Here is a 16,631-nt window from a genome sequence, read left to right on the forward strand (position 1 = left end):
GAACATGAAATAGGCTCCTCTTCATTCCCAAATGCTTCTTATCTTTTTTTTTAATGTTTATTTTTTATTTTTGAGGGAGAAAGAGAGAGAAAGAGCAAGCAAGCAGGGGAGGGGCAGAGAGAGAGAGGGAGACATTGAATCCGAAGCAGGCTTCAGGCTCAGACCTGTCAGCAGAGAGCCCGAGGTGGGGCTCGAACTCATGAACTGCGAGATCATGACCTGAGCTAAAGTCAGATGCTCAACCAACTGAGCCACCCAGGCGCCCCCCTAATGCCTTTTATCTGATGCTCACCATCCAAGCTCAGGAACTGAGTAGATGTGGGTAAGAGGGACATTTGGTAAATTTAATCCTCAGAAAATCCCTATTGTCACTGCTCTCCCAAAATGACTCCAATCTCAGAGACCAGCCCATACCAAGGCCCCAGAGGATACGAGCCCACCCTCCCCGCCCTTACCTCTCCCTGGACAAAGGCTTGGGCTCCGGACGGATGGCAGCCATGGAGAGAGGCGCTTGCCTGGAGGGAGATGAGGAGAAGTTCAGATCCAAGGAGCCTGCCTTTCTGTGCAGTGGCTCCATCCCCACTGCACCCTGCATCTCGCTCTCTATGGGGCAGGACCCTGCCCTGCCATGGATGGACAGTGAGGATACTTCGGGTCCCACGGCACCCTGGAGTGAGGTGTCCACTGCCACCAGGGCATCGTGGGTTGGAGAAATGGATGGTGGGGAGCGAGATTTCTTCTTGGTAGACGCCCCAGCAAGAAGCTTCAGCAGCCCACTTTTCTTCTCTTTCTGGAAAGACACACAGAATTGAAATCCAGTGGGTTAATACTCCTAAATGCCCTTGTTGGAGGAGGGAAGTATAATCTTATTTGGAAACTTTAAACATAATCTTGTTAAGCTGGTTAGAGGAAGAAAACAAAGCTAAGACTGAAAGGTTTTCCAACTCTTGTTTTCCTTCCTTTCCCCAAATCTGGTGCAAGTGCCCAGAACAGACCCAGGAGGCCCTGGGGCAGACCAGAAGGTGCTATTCCCAGGAGAGGGTGCTGTTCCCAGGAGAGAGTGCTGCAGGAATAGGGAGGTGGGGGGACGGGGGCACCCTCCCGACAACACACCTCCTCACCATCACAGGACCGTCCCAGACTGGTAAGACTCCAAGGAGCCAGGAGTCAACATCATTTGTCTCTCTTTACCTGGGAGAAGTGTGTAATTATTTTACATCAGGCTTCCTGAGATTAGCTTCCTCAACCCCCACCGGGTTTATAGAACCAAAGGTCATGTATCCTAGACACAGCTTCATTTGGAAACTGGGCAACACTGTATTCAAACTTTTCTGGCACAAAATTATTTATACCACACAAGAAACCTGCAGTGTGCGTGTGCGCGCGAGCTCATGTGTGCATCACATATATTCCCCAAGAAAGTCATTTGCAGGCAGGGAGGACCCGAGCTGAGCTCTCAGAGCTGAAGCAGCCCCCCATGGGGGCAACTTCTCCTCATGCCCTGAATTCTGTCAATGGGAAACACCCTGATAAAACTGTTTCACTCAGCAGGTGGCTTCCTTATCTTAAGAGACCTATTACAGGATATGACAACATTCAGGTCGTGGCTCTTTACATACAAAACTAATGAGATAATCAGAAGAATCTGCCCTTATAATCATGAGGCTATTGATACGCTCTCCTACTAGGATGTGTAGACACCTCTCCTGCTCCATAGTTCACTCCCAGTTCTCATGGAGGACTCCCCACCCCACACCCCACACCAGTGGCAGGCATGACCAGTATAGGGTCTTCATCAGAGGACCCATTTAGTACTCTCTTGGCCCTGAAGGAGCTTCTCTCCTTAGTCTCACATCCTAGGAGCTCAGAGCAGACTCTCAATATGTAAATGAGAGCCAGGCTGGGGTGGCAACACAGACCTGGAGAAAGAAAAGATCAAGGCAGTGTCCTTGGGTGGCCTGGACCAGCCACCATGTTTGCTCTGAATTCTGCATATCACTGTCAGTGAAGGGGCACCTCAGCCTCCCTCAGCATGTGCTGATTACACTGAAGCACATAAGGAAACATGAGAAACATTGCTATCTAGAGAGTTGTTTGTGAAAGAGAAAGTGTGTACATGCAGAGGTGCTTTTAGAACAACACGCTTGCCTTGGAATCTGACCATTTTTATGGCTTTAATAGAGTTCAGCTTTTTAATGTTCAATGGAAATTAGGTGGCAGGGCACATGAAGTAAAACAATGGCAGCACACGGAAGTCTGAAAGTATAGCCACTGAGTCAGTGATGCCTATCAAAGAGTCTGCTTTGGTCACAGGGCTCAGTAGACCCTGAGGTGGATAGAAGGCAGACATCCTCTTCTCACCTTCCCTGCCTGCAGGGTTAGAGGCTACTGGCGGATGATTTCAGCATCACCACACTGATGCTGAAATCTTCTTAAAATTCACATATTAGGGATATGCATATCCTTAAGCTAAGTCAATAACATTTTAGTATGAACAAGTCCATGGTTTTTTTCCTCTACTGTTAGCACTGATATTGACAGAAAGAAGGGAAGTAGATGTCCTGAAGACTGTCCATAGTGAGGAATTTCTGGCATGGGTGAGCCCCAGGCTGGTGGGGAGCAGGTTGGTGTGGGGTAATGCAGCAAAGGGCAACCCTCTCTGTTTATGTTTCCTAGCTCTGTCCTGCTTCAACATCCATAAAGGAGTTCTGTGACACACTTAGGAGAGTTTCACTAGTTTGGCCACGAGGGGGCACCACATATCTGGCTCAGAGGGATCCCTGTCTCCCAAGTAGCTGGGGCTCCTGAGGCCACTGCCATTGAGAGGTGCTGGTGGGTGGCAGTGTGTGTCTGGTTCCTCATGATGACAGTCTCCTAATCTGAGACCATGAAGCGGAGGGCACTAGAGGTAGGAGGACACAGTGTAGGCGTGAGGGGTGGTGTCTGATATTTCACAGCCCTCTGGGGGCTCCGGAAGGATAAGCCTGCCCAATGAGTCTAGGGAGCCATGTGGACACCCAAACTAAACACCCAGATGCACAGAATGCAGGTCGAGTATCACAAAAGCTACATGCTATCAAATTCTCAAATTCCAGTTATTAATCCAATGGGATGGTGAAGCTGGAGACTGTACAACTTCAAGAATTGTATACATACATAAGCATATGCACTTACATAAAATTATGCATGGCGTGAAATGGATCTGCAGCCCAGCCAAAGCCCTGAGGGGACAGGAGCCACTGCCTGGCATAGTCTGCAGTCCCTGAAGGGCTATGGGTTGACCTGCCTTTGCTGCTGCCATCTTGGGCTGGGCCTAGCTCATAGAGATCATAGGAAAGGGTGCAGGCCAGCCCTGGCATCAGGCCATGTAGTCTTCTGGAACCAGAGTGTGAAGCCTGGACACTCGGCCAGCAAACATGTGTGGAGCAATTTGACAATGCAGGGACAGCCCCTCTGGGCCATGATGCTGGAGTGTCAGCTGGTCCTGCCAACAATCCATAAGTCAGGGTGCACATGCCCAGTGGGGGAGCACCTGCGTGCAAGATGCGGCCAGTGTCCCGGTCAAAGGGGCTCCATGTGGGAAAGCGTTTTCACAGTGACTGTCCCCATGCCCCTGGGACAAGTGTTGGCTGCACCATATCCACCTACCTCACCTATATTCAGAGCTAGTGTCCCTGGCCTCTTCTACATATGAATTAAAGGTGGAAGGAGATAGAATGAGGACGTGCCCAGGGCAGGTAGGGAGCCTCCTGTTAGAAGTTTCAGGGGTAAGGGGCACCTGGGTGGCTCAGTCAGTTGAGCGTCTGACTTCGGCTCAGGTCATGATCTCATGGTTTGTGGGTTTGAGCCCCGCGTCGGGCTGTGTGCTGACAGCTCAGAGCCTGGAGCCTGCTTCGGATTCTGTGTCTCCCTCTCTCTCTGTCCCTCCCGACTAGTGCTCTGTCTCTGTCTCTCAAAAATTAAATAAATGTAAAAAAAAAAAAAAAAAGAAGTTTCAGGAGTGAAACCATGGCCCTTCTTGGGACATCCCAGCAGGTTAAAAAGATAAAAGGAACTGACCAGGGCCCAGTTGTCAGCCAGCATGACAGCTCTTGTGGTCCATATGGTGGTGTCCTGCCTCATGAGCAAAGAAGAGGTCTGATCAACAAACACTCTGTTGCAAGACACAGCCACAGGACAGAAAGCCCTGGAGCCACAGGCTGTACCACAGTAGGGTGTGTTGTGAGGGAAAGATAAAGCCACTGGTCTGCTTAGCATGTTTGCATGGAAATCCAGCCTTAGCTGTGGTTTGGAAAGAGGTGCATGAATGTGATGGATAATTTTCCTGTCTCAGTTTTCCAGGATTAAGTATGACTGATCACTTTCTTAATTTGACTTTGGCAAATACTTATGTCATGACTGGAATACCCTCTCCTTCGCTGTCCATGACAGAATTCTGCTAATGCCTTCAGGATCCAGTTACTACAAGTTGCTGTGAAATTTGGTGAACTATCATGCACACAGAATTCATGGAATATGGATGTAGATATTCCAAGCCCTTCCCCTGGTGGCTGCCCTATTCTGGGTGATGTATGTTAGAATCAGCTAATGGGCACTTTGAAGGTGGTGGGAAAAGGCTCACCAATCAATTTAGGGGCAACACCATTGGACAATAAGAGGTTTTAGAGGATACAATTTCGGGTTAATGTGGGCTAAAAGTTTATTAAAGAAAGATGGATTTGTTGGGGTTTCTCCAGGGACCAGGACTAAATTAGGGACTTTTATGAGCCCAGTGAGATGCAGAGAATGGTATCCCCTTTATATTTTTGGAGCTCATTTTAGGTATGTTTTAGAGGAGTCACTGCTTTCCTACACAACTTTGTGTCAGCATTCTGCTGTCTCCATCTGTGGCCTAAATTCTCCTCTCCTGAGGGGGGTCACTTTCCATCCCTAGGTTGCTCTGAATGGCCATGGTGCAGCCATTTCAGCCTTGTGGGGGTCCTCTAGTCTGAACTGTGGGAACAAAATGCCTGCCTCCCTCTCATCTTCTGTCTTCTCCCCAAATGAGTGATAAGCTACTTACTGCTTGCCCTCTGTGAGGCCGTTCACAGCTCCCCATGCAGACAACCTGCCCTTGCTGCCTGCCTCCTCTTCCTCTGTCAATGGAACAGGATAGGAGCACAGGGGCAGCCCAGGCTGGTGCATGAATACCTAGCTCTGAGTCCTGATTCCACCGACACCAAGTTGTTAAGATGACAAATGGAAGAGTGCTTTTTAAACTATGAATGCATGTTACAAATACTTGATTGTGTGGCTGTTTTTATGACGTGTTTATATGATGTGCTATTTTTAGGTTTTTGCAAAACACCTACAACCTAGTTAGCTCCCAGTACATTTTTGTTAAAGGAATAAAATCCATTTCACTTCCACCTGAGGCAGTTGTGTCAATGTTAACCCTCAGATTGCCTTGAGAAATCTCCATAGGCCAACACAGGGTCTCTTGGCTCTCCAACTTTAGGTACAAAGAACCAACCAGAGAGTTGGATAGAATGTAAATGTTAGCCCCACTCTCAAAGATTCCAATTCAGCAGGTCTGATATGGGGGCAAAAAAAGTGATTCTGATCCAGAACCCAGGAAGGGATCAATTATAAGCCAATGGTCATGTGTCAACCTGTTAATGATTTCAGAAGACTACAGATAGTGCTGTAAAAACCCAGAGAAGGGACCAGCTGCATGGGAAGGTGACAAAACAAGGAAATAGGTTCACTGAGCACCTACTAAATTCCCAGTCCAGGGGACTTGCATGGGTTTTAAAGCTGTGTTTTGGAATACTGGTGTGGATTGATGTGCTGATTCTGATCTGAGGGTCTGAGCTGTCCACCAGCTCCCAGGTGGGGTCAGCCTCCCCAGTTGTACTTTGAGTGGCAAGGGCTAGTGAATGAGTAGAGGTTCAGCAAACAAGGCAGGTCACATCAGGCAGAGGCTCAAGCCAAGGACTGCAGGCACCAGATGAGGCTATTACAGAAGTGCTGGCTCTCAAGATACACAAGTACTTTAGAAAAGCCTCCCTCAGCATATAAACAGAGCACAGTCATGTTAGAGAAGAGCTTATGAGTTACATTAAAAAACGTATGTGTGATGCAGTGCCTGGGTGGCTCAGTCAGTTAGGCAGCCGACTTTGGCTCAGGTCATGATCTCATGGTTGGTGAGTTCGAGCCCTGCATTGGGCTCTATGCTGACAGCCAGGAGCCTGGAGCCTGCTTCAGATTCTGTGTCTCCTTCTCTCTCTTTCCCTCCCCTGCTCATGTTCTATCTCTCTCTCTCAAAAATAAACATTAAAAAAAATTGTGTGTATACACACACACACACACACACACACACACACACACACACACACTAACACATATATATACACACACACACTAAAATAAAGTCATACCTTACTTTAAAAGAACCATCTGGTAACCTAATATTAAAAAAAGAGACATATTTGAAGGTGTTCATTCATTATAGGAAAACTATAAAACATTTTACATAATAGAATAATAGATTTTCTGTTATGATAAAAATAGGGATCTCCCTAGGGGCCTTAATTGTTTTATAGAACATCAATGTAAAAACTTGGCAAAAGGAAAAAGAAATCTAAAGCTTAAATTAAGAACTGCTGGGAGTTAAGAGTCAACCAAAATTATGGAAAATTCTCTGTGAAATTATAAGAAGCCAAGGGCTTTTATAAATTTGATTTATAAATGTGATGTTAAAATTTTCAGAGATACAATTCATTTCATTAGAATGAAGTAAACATGTAAACGTGACCTATTGTGCCACATTTTTTTTAAATCAGGTTGTCTCCTTTGTTAATGTATGCTAAAGAAGGTGGCCACAGTTCCTCTCAAACAGACTTACCTTCTTAACTCTTTTTTGCTTAGGGCAACATTTACAATCACTGGTCAGGCACACACAGAACACTGGGCTACATACGGTGGGTAGCACATAGACTCAGAATTGATTGCTTAGCCCTGATAGTCTGGAAAAACCTCAGCCTGAAAAATCCCCAAATGTTTGTGCCCGTGGATGAGTACATGCTCTGTTCAAAGTCAGAGGGGCAGTTGAGAACTCTTTACCTTTGAGAACAAAGGATCAAACATAATCACACATTTTCACTCTGCATTTGCATGAACTGAGATCCAGGCAACAATGGTCATAGGTCATGGGTCATGTTCAGATCTTGTGTCAACACTCAGTGACCTGGGAGCATCTGAAGACTCTCTGAGAAAAGCATAGAGATATTCCTCCAGACTGTTAATATCAGTTATTAACAGGGATGATCAGGCATAGGAAGGAGGATCTGGGCAGTATTTGGCTTTTGTGAGACACATTCATATTTGAGTCATTAAGTCAAATGTGTATTTCTTTTTAGTTTAAGAGGGGGAACATAATAAAGGAAAAAACTGCAACCTATTGCTCTGAACATAATAGTACTAGATGTGATGAACCAGAGAGAATTTTTGTTATTAGCTTATGGAGAAGATTGTCTAATAAGACGGAACAGTAGGGGTGGCCTCGAGGCTTGGGCAGATTGGATATAATGATGGGGGTGGACTGGTGGGTGATTTGGTCTGGCTGAGGGATCAGAAGGTGTGAGGCAGATCTAGCCAAAAGGAGGGGTGAGGTGTGCCTGTGAGATGAGAAAGGAAGCGGGACAGCACATTTTGGTGGCTGAGAGGGCCAGCTGAGGGGTCTAAAGTCAGCTTGGCAGACACTGGGAGCTGCACGAAGCAGGGGAGTGAGTGACTCTGGATTGGCAAGGTAAACAGTTTGCGGTCATGGGTGAAGGGACTGAGTGGGGACCGTGGGGCAACAGACAGTGATGGTGACAGTCACAGGGCATTTAAAGGGAAGGTGATGCCAACTCCTACCAGCTGGAGACAGGAGGTGGGGGATATGTGCCCTGCAGCAGTGAACCTGCTCTGTGTGAGCATGGCCCTGGCAAACTCTGGCTCACACAACAGATAAAGAAAGCAAAATGAGTTTAGGAAGATGGTTAAATAATTCTCAGATGCTACATCAACCTATGGGCAGTCAGGAAAATCATGTGGCCTCTGGGAAGGCCAGAGCTCAGAGAAGTGGGGGTGTCAATCCTCACACCTGTTACAATGACCTGCAGCTGTACATTTAGGAAGGAGCTGGTGAGACTAAAACATGGTCAGAGGCCTGATGCGCATGGATTTGTCATGACAAATAGTGCGGGGCCTTCAAGGAGCCTCTAGATAGTCAAACAAGGGACACGGTGCATCCTTATCTTAATATATTGAGATGGGCTCCTAGGTAGCAAGTTATACTCAGAAGTCTTTTGATTAGAATTTTATGTTTGGAAAGTTTCCTATTGGAGATGGGGAAAGGGTAATTAAAAACTATGCCCTGTTAAAATTTTGATGGGGAAAAGCACATCTCAGGTTATGCCTGAACACACAGTTACTCTAAGAGCAGAGAAGGGTTTTTAACAATGTAAATATGCAATGTGTCTTCAGAAAGGGAAGAGGAATTAAAGATCTATCATAAATAAAGTGGAAGAAGTTAACAAGCTAATTAAAAGAGACATAAAAATTGTGTATTTAGCTATTGGCTATTTTAAACATTAAAACACATCTTCAAAAATGCTGCCCTCATAAAAGACCGAAGATGAAAATTGATTCACGAAAATAACGAGGAAGGGAAACAGCAGATAACAGCATGCCAATCTAATTGTGCTTTCTCCAGCTTTTGTTTTTGATGGGAGGGATGCCTGCTGCAGCATGCTGCTTCTCTTGCCCTTCCTGAGGATTGAAACCATTAAGTGAAGGCTTAGTTCAGTGCTCTGCATGTGGCACTATGCTAGGCACTCTGAAAAGGGAGCTGAATGGACAGAAGAAAAAGCAGGGGTTGGATTTGTGTCCTTCGAAGCAGAGCCACAGGCATTGTGATCACAGCAATTTGTCAGACTCAGAAACAGAAGAAGAACACTCAGGAGCTGGGCCTGGCAAGTGGTTTTAGGTGACCAGCCAAGTTCAATGCAGCAGGAAAGAAAGAGTTCCTGAAGTGGAGGATACTGTCTCCCTGAGGAACTTCAAGCAGATATTCAGCCACATCATGACAGCCTTGGAGACAGATAGAGCTGGGTGTCACTGTCATTTATCAGTTGACTGATCTTGAACAAGTCACTTAACTGCTCATATGCAAAATGGACAACATAATTATATATATAACTAATTACACTGCAAATTCTTTCTCGAGAACTCACTATGAACCAGGCACTGTTCTAAGTCTTGGACATAATTAGCTCTTAAGTTCTTAAAACAGCTCAATAGAAAAACAGTCTCTGAGATTCTAAACCACAGATGCAGGGTAATCAACCAGAAAGTTGCACAATCTGGATTTGAACCCAGGACTCGATTCCAAATTTTAATGCCAGCTGTAACTGCTTTGCCCTGAGAACTAATCCCAATAGGGCACCAATAAGTGGGAGGCACCCTGCAATACACTGTTGAGGTTTTTGTTTTTGTTTTTTGTTTTTTTTTAAATTTTTTATTTTTTTTTTAATTTTTTAATTTTTTTTAATATATGAAATTTACTGTCAAATTGGTTTCCATACAACACCCAGTGCTCATCCCAAAAGGTGCCCTCCTCAATACCCATCACCCACCCTGCCCTCCCTCCCACCCCCCATCAACCCTCAGTTTCTTCTCAGTTTTTAACAGTCTCTTATGCTTTGGCTCTCTCCCACTCTAACCTCTTTTTTTTTTTTTCCTTCCCCTCCCCCATGGGTTTCTGTTACGTTTCTCAGGATCCACATAAGAGTGAAACCATATGGTATCTGTCTTTCTCTGTATGGCTTATTTCACTTAGCATCACACTCTCCAGTTCCATCCACGTTGCTACGAAAGGCCATATTTCATTTTTTCTCATTGCCACGTAGTATTCCATTGGGTATATAAACCACAATTTCTTTATCCATTTATCAGTTGATGGACATTTAGGCTCTTTCCATAATTTGGCTATTGTTGACAGTGCTGCTATAAACATTGGGGTACAAGTGCCCCTATGCATCAGTACTCCTGTATCCCTTGGATAAATTCCTAGCAGTGCTATTGCTGGGTCATAGGGTAGGTCTATTTTTAATTTTCTGAGGAACCTCCACACTGCTTTCCAGAGCGGCTGCACCAATTTGCATTCCCACCAACAGTGCAAGAGGGTTCCTGTTTCTCCACATCCTCTCCAGCATCTATAGTCCCTGATTTGTTCATTTTGGCCACTCTGACTGGCGTGAGGTGATATCTGAGTGTGGTTTTGATTTGTATTTCCCTGATAAGGAGTGACGTTGAACATCTTTTCATGTGCCTGTTGGCCATCCGGATGTCTTCTTTAGAGAAGTGTCTATTCATGTTTTCTGCCCATTTCTTCACTGAGTTATTTGTTTTTCGGGTGTGGAGTTTGATGAGCTCTGTATAGATTTTGGATACTAGCCCTTTGTCCGATATGTCATTTGCAAATATCTTTTCCCATTCCGTTGGTTGCCTTTTAGTTTTGTTGGTTGTTTCCTTTGCTGTGCAGAAGCTTTTTATCTTCATAAGGTCCCAGTACTTCACTTTTGCTTTTAATTCCCTTGCCTTTGGGGATGTGCCGAGTAAGAGATTGCTACGACTGAGGTCAGAGAGGTCTTTTCCTGCTTTCTCCTCTAAGGTTTTGATGGTTTCCTGTCTCACATTCAGGTCCTTTATCCATTTTGAGTTTATTTTTGTGAATGGTGTGAGAAAGTGGTCTAGTTTCAACCTTCTGCATGTTGCTGTCCAGTTCTCCCAGCACCATTTGTTAAAGAGACTGTCTTTTTTCCATTGGATGTTCTTTCCTGCTTTGTCAAAGATTAGTTGGCCATACGTTTGTGGGTCTAGTTCTGGGGTTTCTATTCTATTCCATTGGTCTATGTGTCTGTTTTTATGCCAATACCATGCTGTCTTGATGATGACAGCTTTGTAGTAGAGGCTAAAGTCTGGGATTGTGATGCCTCCTGCTTTGGTCTTCTTCAAAATTACTTTGGCTATTCGGGGCCTTTTGTGGTTCCATATGAATTTTAGGATTGCTAGTTCTAGTTTCGAGAAGAATGCTGGTGCAATTTTGATTGGGATTGCATTGAATGTGTAGATAGCTTTGGGTAGTATTGACATTTTGACAATATTTATTCTTCCAATCCATGAGCAGGGAATGTCTTTCCATTTCTTTATATCTTCTTCAATTACCTGCATAAGCTTTCTATAGTTTTCAGCATACAGATCTTTTACATCTTTGGTTAGGTTTATTCCTAGGTATTTTATGCTTCTTGGTGCAATTGTGAATGGGATCAGTTTCTTTATTTGTCTTTCTGTTGCTTCATTGTTAGTGTATAAGAATGCAACTGATTTCTGTACATTGATTTTGTATCCTGCAACTTTGCTGAATTCATGTATCAGTTCTAGCAGACTTTTGGTGGAGTATATCGGATTTTCCATGTATAATATCATGTCATCTGCAAAAAGCGAAAGCTTGACTTCATCTTTGCCAATTTTGATGCCTTTGATTTCCTTTTGTTGTCTGATTGCTGATGCTAGAACTTCCAGCACTATGTTAAACAACAGCGGTGAGAGTGGGCATCCCTGTCGTGTTCCTGATCTCAGGGGGAAAGCTCTCAGTTTTTCCCCGTTGAGGATGATGTTAGCTGTGGGCTTTTCATAAATGGCTTTTATGATCTTTAAGTATGTTCCTTCTATCCCGACTTTCTCAAGGGTTTTTATTAAGAAAGGGTGCTGGATTTTGTCAAAGGCCTTTTCTGCATCGATTGACAGGATCATATGGTTCTTCTCTTTTTTTTTGTTAATGTGATGTATCACGTTGATTGATTTGCGAATGTTGAACCAGCCCTGCATCCCAGGAATGAATCCCACTTGATCATGGTGAATAATTCTTTTTATATGCTGTTGAATTCGATTTGCTAGTATCTTATTGAGAATTTTTGCATCCATATTCATCAGAGATATTGGCCTGTAGTTCTCTTTTTTTACTGGGTCTCTGTCTGGTTTAGGAATCAAAGTAATACTGGCTTCATAGAATGAGTCTGGAAGTTTTCCTTCCCTTTCTATTTCTTGGAATAGCTTGAGAAGGATAGGTATTATCTCTGCTTTAAACGTCTGGTAGAACTCCCCTGGGAAGCCATCTGGTCCTGGACTCTTATTTGTTGGGAGATTTTTGATAACCGATTCAATTTCTTCGCTGGTTATGGGTCTGTTCAAGCTTTCTATTTCCTCCTGATTGAGTTTTGGAAGAGTGTGGGTGTTTAGGAATTTGTCCATTTCTTCCAGGTTGTCCAATTTGTTGGCATATAATTTTTCATAGTATTCCCTGATCATTGTTTGTATCTCTGAGGGATTGGTTGTAATAATTCCATTTTCATTCATGATTTTATCTATTTGGGTCATCTCCCTTTTCTTTTTGAGAAGCCTGGCTACAGGTTTGTCAATTTTGTTTATTTTTTCAAAAACCCAACTCTTGGTTTCATTGATCTACTCTACAGTTTTTTTAGATTCTATATTGTTTATTTCTGCTCTGATCTTTACTATTTCTCTTCTTCTGCTGGGTTTAGGCTGCCTTTGCTGTTCTGCTTCTATTTCCTTTAGGTGTGCTATTAGATTTTGTATTTGGGATTTTTCTTGTTTCTTGAGATAGGCCTGGATTGCAATGTATTTTCCTCTCAGGACTGCCTTCACTGCATCCCAAAGCGTTTGGATTGTTGTGTTTTCATTTTCGTTTGTTTCCATATATTTTTTAATTTCTTCTCTAATTGCCTGGTTGACCCACTCATTCGTTAGTAGGGTGTTCTTTAACCTCCATGCTTTTGGAGGTTTTCCAGACTTTTTCCTGTGGTTGATTTCAAGCTTCATAGCATTGTGGTCTGAAAGTATGCATGGTATAATTTCAATTCTTGTAAACTTATGAAGGGCTGTTTTGTGACCCAGTATATGATCTATCTTGGAGAATGTTCCATGTGCACTCAAGAAGAAAGTATATTCTGTTGCTTTGGGATGCAGAGTTCTAAATATATCTGTCAAGCCCATCTGATCCAATGTATCATTCAGGGCCCTTGTTTCTTTATTGACTGTGTGTCTAGATGATCTATCCATTTCTGTAAGTGGGGTGTTAAAGTCCCCTGCAATGACCACATTCTTATCAATAAGGTTGCTTATGTTTATGAGTAATTGTTTTATATATCTGGGGGCTCCGGTATTCGGCGCATAGACATTTATAATTGTTAGCTCTTCCTGATGGATAGACCCTGTAATTATTATATAATGCCCTTCTTCATCTCTTGTGACAGCCTTTAATTTAAAGTCTAGTTTGTCTGATATAAGTATGGCTACTCCGGCTTTCTTTTGGCTTCCAGTAGCATGATAAATAGTTCTCCATCCCCTCACTCTCAATCTAAAGGTGTCCTCAGATCTAAAATGAGTCTCTTGTAGACAGCAAATAGATGGGTCTTGGTTTTTTATCCATTCTGATACCCTATGTCTTTTGGTTGGCGCATTTAATCCATTTACATTCAGTGTTATTATAGAAAGATACGGGTTTAGAGTCATTGTGATGTCTGTATGTTTTATGCTTGTAGTGATGTCTCTGGTACTTTGTCTCACAGGATCCCCCTTAGGATCTCTTGTAGGGCTGGTTTCGTGGTGACAAATTCCTTCAGTTTTTGTTTGTTTGGGAAGACCTTTATCTCTCCTTCTATTCTAAATGACAGACTTGCTGGATAAAGGATTCTCGGCTGCATATTTTTTCTGTTTAGCACACTGAAGATATCGTGCCAAGCCTTTCTGGCCTGCCAAGTTTCAAAGGAGAGATCAGTCACGAGTCTTACAGGTCTCCCTTTATATGTGAGGGCACGTTTATCCCTTGCTGCTTTCAGAATTTTCTCTTTATCCTTGTATTTTGCCAGTTTCACTATGATATGTCGTGCAGAAGATCGATTCAAGTTACGTCTGAAGGGAGTTCTCTGTGCCTCTTGGATTCCAATGCCTTTTTCCTTCCCCAGTTCAGGGAAGTTCTCAGCTATAATTTCTTCAAGTACCCCTTCAGCACCTTTCCCTCTCTCTTCCTCCTCTGGGATACCAATTATGCGTATATTATTTCTTTTTAGTGTATCACTTAGTTCTCTAATTTTTCCCTCATACTCCTGGATTTTTTTTTATCTCTCTTTCTCTCAGCTTCCTCTTTTTCCATAACTTTATCTTCTAGTTCACCTATTCTCTCCTCTGCCTCTTCAATCCGAGCTGTCGTCGTTTCCATTTTGTTTTGTATTTCGTTTAAAGCGCTTTTCAGCTCCTCGTGACTGTTCCTTAGTCCCTTGATCTCTGTGGCAAGAGATTCTCTGCTGTCCTGTATACTGTTTTCAAGCCCAGCGATTAATTTTATGACTATTATTCTAAATTCGCTTTCTGTTATATTATTTAAATCCTTTTTGATCAGTTCATTCGCTGTTGTTATTTCCTGGAGATTCTTCTGAGGGAAATTCTTCCGTTTGGTCATTTTGGATAGTCCCTGGAGTGGTGAGGACCTGCAGGGAACTTCCCCCGTGCTGTGGTGTATAACTGGAGTTGGTGGGCGGGGCCGCAGTCCGACCTGATGTCTGCCCCCAGCCCACCACTGGGGCCACAGTCAGACTGGTGTGTGCCTTCTCTTCCCCTCTCCTAGGGGCGGGATTCACTGTGGGGTGGCGTGGCCCGTCTGGGCTACTTGCACACTGCCAGGCTTGTGGTGCTGGGGATCTGGCGTATTAGCTGGGGTGGGTAGGCAAGGTGCACGGGGGCGGGAGGGGCAGGCTTAGCTCGCTTCTCCTTAGGTGATCCACTTCAGGAGGGGCCCTGTGGCAGCGGGAGGGAGTCTGATCCGCTGCCGGAGGTTTGGCTCCGCAGAAGCACAGAGTTGGGTGTTTGCTCGGAGTGAGCAAGTTCCCTGGCAGGAACTGGTTCTCTTTGGGATTTTGGCTGGGGGATGGGTGGGGGAGATGGCGCTGGCGAGCGCCTTTGTTCCCCGCCAAGCTGAGCTCTGTTGTCCGGGGGCTCAGCAGCTCTCCCTCCCTTTGTCCTCCAGCCTTCCCGCTTTCTGAGCAGAGCTGTTAACTTCTGACCTCCCAGACGCTAAGTCGCGCTTGCTGTCGGAACACAGTCCGTCCGGCCCCTCTGCTTTTGCCAGCCAGACTCAGGGGCTCTGCTTGGCCGGCGAGCCGCCCCTCCGCCCCGGCTCCCTCCCGCCAGTCCGTGGAGCGCGCACCGCCTCGCCGCCCTTCCTACCCTCTTCCGTGGGCCTCTCGTCTGTGCTTGGCTCTGGAGACTCCGTTCTGCTAATCCTCTGGCAGTTTTCTGGGTTCTTTAGGCAGGTGTAGGTGGAATCTAAGTGATCAGCAGGACGCGCGGTGAGCCCAGCGTCCTCCTACACCGCCATCTTCCCTCTCTCCCGAGAGACAGAATCTTCACTGTTGAGGTTTTTTGTGTGTTTAACTCACTTCACGGGTGGGCACTGAAGTACACACATAGAGCGATGATTACAGAACTCTAATGAGGGCTGCGTCATGATGAAATACAGGGTTGCCAGTTACCCACCACCCTTGTGACACAGGCAACGCTTTGCTCTCCTGGGCTGCTTCTTCAGGATGGGATATTGACAATACCCTCAGCACTGATAGGAGGACTGAATGAGGACAGCAGGTAAAGCACCTAGCAGAGCACCCTGCACATAGTAGGCTTTCAACAAGGAATGGCTGTCATGAATCTCAGCTATGGTGGTGGTATATGCCAGCACTGTTCATGCATTCATCTGGCCCTCAGCCAGCATTCATTTCCTGGTAGCATGGGCTGAGGTCAGAGGAACGACGATAGCACATCCAGTTATGCACCCACAAAGGAAGATCAAATAGGACTGAAGTGCCAGCTACATGTCTCAGATCCTCCGGAAGCCTCTTGTGCAATGATAGGCTGAGAATACCCTCTCAGTCCCTGAAACAGCGCACCCAGGCTCCAAACATGAAGGAACCCCCTGGTCTCTGGTCTAGGGCAGGAATGCTGCAAGCAACAAAACCACACTAACCATGTTGTTTTTCCTTGTTTTTTTTCACACTCAGCTCACTTGGTGCAAAGCACAAGGTACCCTTTCCAGCTCCCAGCAGAGTAAATAAATACGGTGACAATAAGGTGGGGACTAGAGCTATGAACCCACCTCGGCTGGGCCCCTTGTTACCCTGAACCTGACCCGTCCAGGGCACTGACATTCCTCATCTCCCATTGAGAAAGGCCCTCTCTTGGGCTCCTCCACCCTGTATTATGGCTTCTTCTCCTGCCTTTCTGCACAGCTGCTGGATTCTTCCCACCAGCACCACGCCTTCCCCCCCACACCCCCCTACCCTGCCCCTCGCCTCAGGTGCAAACTCTCCTAGACTCGGTTTCTTGCTTCACTCCTTAATGTTCTCTTGCTGGAAGCTTTGACACAGGATTGGCTCTTGAATTCTCTCTTCTGCGGTGAAAGCATCTCTAGTGCCAAGGTCTCAAGTGAGCTCTAGGTCTTTTATCTGTAACTTCATCTAGACATTCTTTTAAGA

The 16,631-nt window shown here is 45.1% G+C and overlaps 1 protein-coding gene across 1 annotated transcript in view; it reads right to left on the bottom strand.

Moving 5' to 3' along the window:
• SH3RF3 (SH3 domain containing ring finger 3) overlaps positions 1-16,631 on the bottom strand; it is a 375,407-nt gene that overhangs the window by 11,857 nt on the left and 346,919 nt on the right. Inside the window, exon 9 of the mRNA XM_053890489.1 lies at positions 456-790. Within this exon, the coding sequence (XP_053746464.1) occupies positions 456-790 (335 nt within the window). The remainder of the gene's footprint in view (positions 1-455; positions 791-16,631) is intronic.

Source organism: Panthera pardus, unplaced genomic scaffold, assembly GCF_024362965.1.
Source record: "Panthera pardus isolate Hobbes unplaced genomic scaffold, ASM2436296v1 HiC_scaffold_25, whole genome shotgun sequence".
Classification (NCBI taxonomy): Eukaryota; Metazoa; Chordata; class Mammalia; order Carnivora; family Felidae; genus Panthera; species Panthera pardus.